Here is a 3,990-nt window from a genome sequence, read left to right on the forward strand (position 1 = left end):
GAAAATTCGTGTTTTCCCAGTGCATGTAGGAATGATTGAATGAATATTCATGACAACATACCATCCACTAAGCACCACATTTTCCCACACTTGTCAACAACCCATTGCTTCGTTCCTCTATTTCAATATACCTTTTTTTTTCATCACTTTACGTGTCTTTTTAGGAGAATCACCCAAAAATTCAACCATAATCAAATAAAACATCACCAATTCACACCATTTTCCATTTATGAATTTTTTATATATACTTCTCAACTTCATGGTTTATATTCAATGGAATAGTTAGACTGGAATCAGATTATATACTTGTAGAGGGTAAGGTGCATACCACAAACATATGATGTATTTATGTATCTGCAACACAAACTCAGGTCACTGGTTAAACTAAAACAACAATCTGATACACCAGTGGAGTAACTGAATAAATGGTTTTGAATTTAAGGAATTGTGTGCTGTAAAATACAATATCTAATTACCCATCTAAAGCTATACTGATTTGATGGACTCAAAGTTGTTGATCCAGACAAAGTGGCAGTGACTAGCACCATCACAAGTTGGTCCAACTCCTACTCAATCACAGGCCCTTCTAACCAAATGATCAAACTTTTGCGGGGACAAAATAGTGAATATCCACTATAGGACTTTCACTTCAATGATGCCTAACATCAAACTTTTTGACAGATTGAATCATTAGTGTCAACAAAGAAAAAGGCAGAACCACCCCATACATTAAGCCCTTTAAGGTAGGAAAGGAGAGGGGGATGAATCACCAAATACATCAACTCCTGCTCTCTGAGTACTCTTCCATAGACAACATTTTGGACTTTAAAATTAATCAAATTCTCTTCAAGGATCTGGTTTAAGTTAACTTAACCCTCCCTTTACCACATTGCTTGGTTAGACTTGTTTCTCAAGGAGCATCATCAGCAGCAACAATTATGGTCACTTGTGAGGTGTGAGTTTTGTGGTTAACGTGCCACTCTAAAGGTGATTAATTCTGAAATACCATGATTAGTAATGTGCCATATTTTTTGGAAGAGCGGGGCTAAAGAGAAATTAGAAAAGGAAATAAAAGAGAAAGTAAATGGCCACATCATTGAAATCTCCCTTTATAAGATGGCCACAACTTCACTCACAAGCTAGAAAGGCTTAATCCAACTGAAAAAAATGGATGTAGAGAAAGCCTTCCACATGACTGGAGGAGTTGGCAAAACTAGCTATGCCAAGAATTCCTCACTGCAGGTTCTTTCTTTCTTTCCTTCCACCTCTCATCTCAATCCACAACCTCTCCCCCATCATTTTCTTGTTCTGGCTATGAATTCTTTGTGATTGTACTCACCTGCTTTAATCTTGTTCCTGCAGAAGAAGGCATCTGATAAGGTGAAGCACATAATCATACAAACAGTTGAGGAGCTTTACCTTGCAACAACTCCCAAGAGCATAGGCATTGCTGATTTGGGCTGTTCCTCTGGACCCAACACCCTATCAATCATCAAAGATATCTTTCAGACCATCCAAGGCATAAGCCACAAGATCATGCACCACTCCACTGAGTTCAGGGTCTACTTCAATGATCTCCCAACAAATGACTTCAATTCAATTTTCAAGGCCCTGCCAGAGTTCCACAAGTTGCTCAGGCAAGACAGGAAAAATGGGCTCCCTTCCATTTTCATGGGAGGCTACCCTGGCTCATTTTATGGAAGATTATTCCCAAACAGTTACTTGCACTTTGTCCATTCCTCCTACAGTCTACACTGGCTTTCTAGGGTATAATACACTTTCCCCTTCCTAGACATCCTCATCATCTTACACTGTTTTATTTACCCATATCTATAAGCATACTGTTTTCTAGACACAAGTTTTAGTACTGTTATAAGGTAATAAGTGATATGATGTGATAAGAAGAAAGAGACAGACAGTTATACTATTTGGTGTCCATGTTTCATTGTTTTACCTTGGAACATACTTAGAAGTAGTTATTGGTGGTTTGTGTCATGCAGGTTCCTCCAGCACTCTTTGATGACCACGAAAGGCCATTGAACAAAGGTTGTGTTTACATTTCTGAGTCAAGCCCTTCAGTGGTGTCTCAAGCATACTCTCATCAATTCCAAGAAGATTTTTCCTTGTTCCTTCGGTCAAGGTCAGAAGAACTAGTAGTAGGTGGGAGAATGGTTCTGATATTTCTGGGAAGAAGGGGCCCAGAACATGTCGACAGAGGCAACTCTTTCTTTTGGGAGATTCTTTCCCGTTCATTTGCTATTCTAGTCTCACAGGTACGTTAATAGAGGAGACATCATTATCATTATCATTATTATTGTGCTCTTCTAACTGACAAATTGAAATTCAACATACAAGGACAAAAAAATAAGGTTGAAAATATGTAACTTCCTTCCTAATTACTGAAGCAAAACTATATTGATTTAGATGCTACTTTTGTGGAAATTCTGTAATGTCACCCTTGCTAATTTCAGCAGTGTATTTGACAATTGACATGATCTTTCAATGATTTATTGATTGCTATATTTTGTTGTAAGTGGTTAGCTAATCAGAATTAGCTAGCTTGACATTAGAGTCAATGAAACGATTTTGGTTGGAATTTTATTGGTGAACTTGCATTATCATCAGTTTTATCATAAGCTCTCATGTCATAAAGAAAAACAACTTTTAAAAGTTCATGGAATATATAAAACTGGAGTTAATAATCAGTCTAAAACTGATAACTTGTGTTATTTTATTTTTCATACAAATTAATCCAGCAAGATATGAACTACTAACTTGATAAGATAATTTAGTAAACACAATACTTTTGACCCATATGATATACTTTTGGAAGTGAAAACAACATAAATGGTCGATTTTAAGAACCAAATTATGTAATATTACAAACTCTCTCTCTCTAGACACACCTAGGATATTATGATTTGTGCTTTTTTTTTAGGTTTACACAATCAAGGACTTTGCTTTTGTTAAAATAGAAAGAACTGTATGGATAACTATGAATGCACTTTACTCTTTCTTTTCTGCTTCAAATTCTGACCAGGTACTCCTAAAAGGTATATATGGATAACTATGAATGAATGAATGAATTCTTTTGTCACCTTTGCTTTCTTCTTTACTTCACTTTTGTTTTTCATTTTCCAGGGAGAAATAGAGCAAGATGTGTTTGATTCATATGATGTACATTTCTATGCACCATCAAGGGAAGAGATAGAAGATGAGATAAGGAAAGAAGGGTCATTGAAGTTGGAGAGGCTAGAGATGTTTGAGATGGACAAGAGTGAACATGGCAGTGAGAGCCATGGAACACAGGTTGCTGTAGCAGTTAGGGCCATTCAAGAATCAATGATCTCACACCACTTTGGAGAGAGGATCTTGGACAGTTTGTTTGAGAATTATGCAAGATTGGTAGATGAAGAAATGGCTAAGGAGGATATCAGACCAATCTCTTTTGTTCTGGTTCTCAGAAAAATATAATTGATTGTACAAAACAAAAACATTCTATTAAGGTCTATTAATCATTTTGGTTTGCTGTAATGAGATGTGTTTAAATTTCATCACTGTAATGTAATCATGATCAGTCCAATGTAAGTATATTGGTGTTTCAGTTTCCTCCATTTATGTATACTTTTTCAATTCAGATCATATTTCAAGGTTTTTCATCATATTTATAGTATTAATATTAATCGTGTGTTTGCAAAAGCAATGCATATGGGACCTCCAAAAAATGAGGAACAGACATTCTTTTATAAAAACAAAATTAATGTAATATTTCTAAAAGTTGTTTCTGACGTTGGATTAAATTTTTTTAATATATATAAATTATATCAAGATTTTTTTAAAATATTTCGTGCTCATACTTCAACATTATTATATAATAATGTGTATTAGAATAATAAAAATTTTATTATTTTCTTATTAGACTTGACATAAATAATTTAACTATAAAGTTCATTATATTAACATTTAAGATTACCCTCCCACAAAATACTG

The 3,990-nt window shown here is 34.9% G+C and overlaps 1 protein-coding gene across 1 annotated transcript; it reads left to right on the top strand.

The window, feature by feature from the left end:
• The first annotated feature begins 576 nt into the window (after positions 1–576).
• On the top strand, positions 577–3,662 carry LOC137806351 (probable methyltransferase TCM_000336). The gene is made up of 4 exons (XM_068606402.1): positions 577–1,242; positions 1,363–1,767; positions 2,001–2,273; positions 3,142–3,662. Exons 1-4 carry the CDS (start codon positions 1,168–1,170, stop codon positions 3,472–3,474), a joined length of 1,086 nt encoding a protein of 361 aa, XP_068462503.1. The 5' UTR covers positions 577–1,167; the 3' UTR covers positions 3,475–3,662.
• The last annotated feature ends 328 nt before the right edge of the window (positions 3,663–3,990 follow it).

The sequence above is a fragment of the Phaseolus vulgaris genome, chromosome 3 (genome assembly GCF_000499845.2).
Source record: "Phaseolus vulgaris cultivar G19833 chromosome 3, P. vulgaris v2.0, whole genome shotgun sequence".
Classification (NCBI taxonomy): domain Eukaryota; kingdom Viridiplantae; phylum Streptophyta; class Magnoliopsida; order Fabales; family Fabaceae; genus Phaseolus; species Phaseolus vulgaris.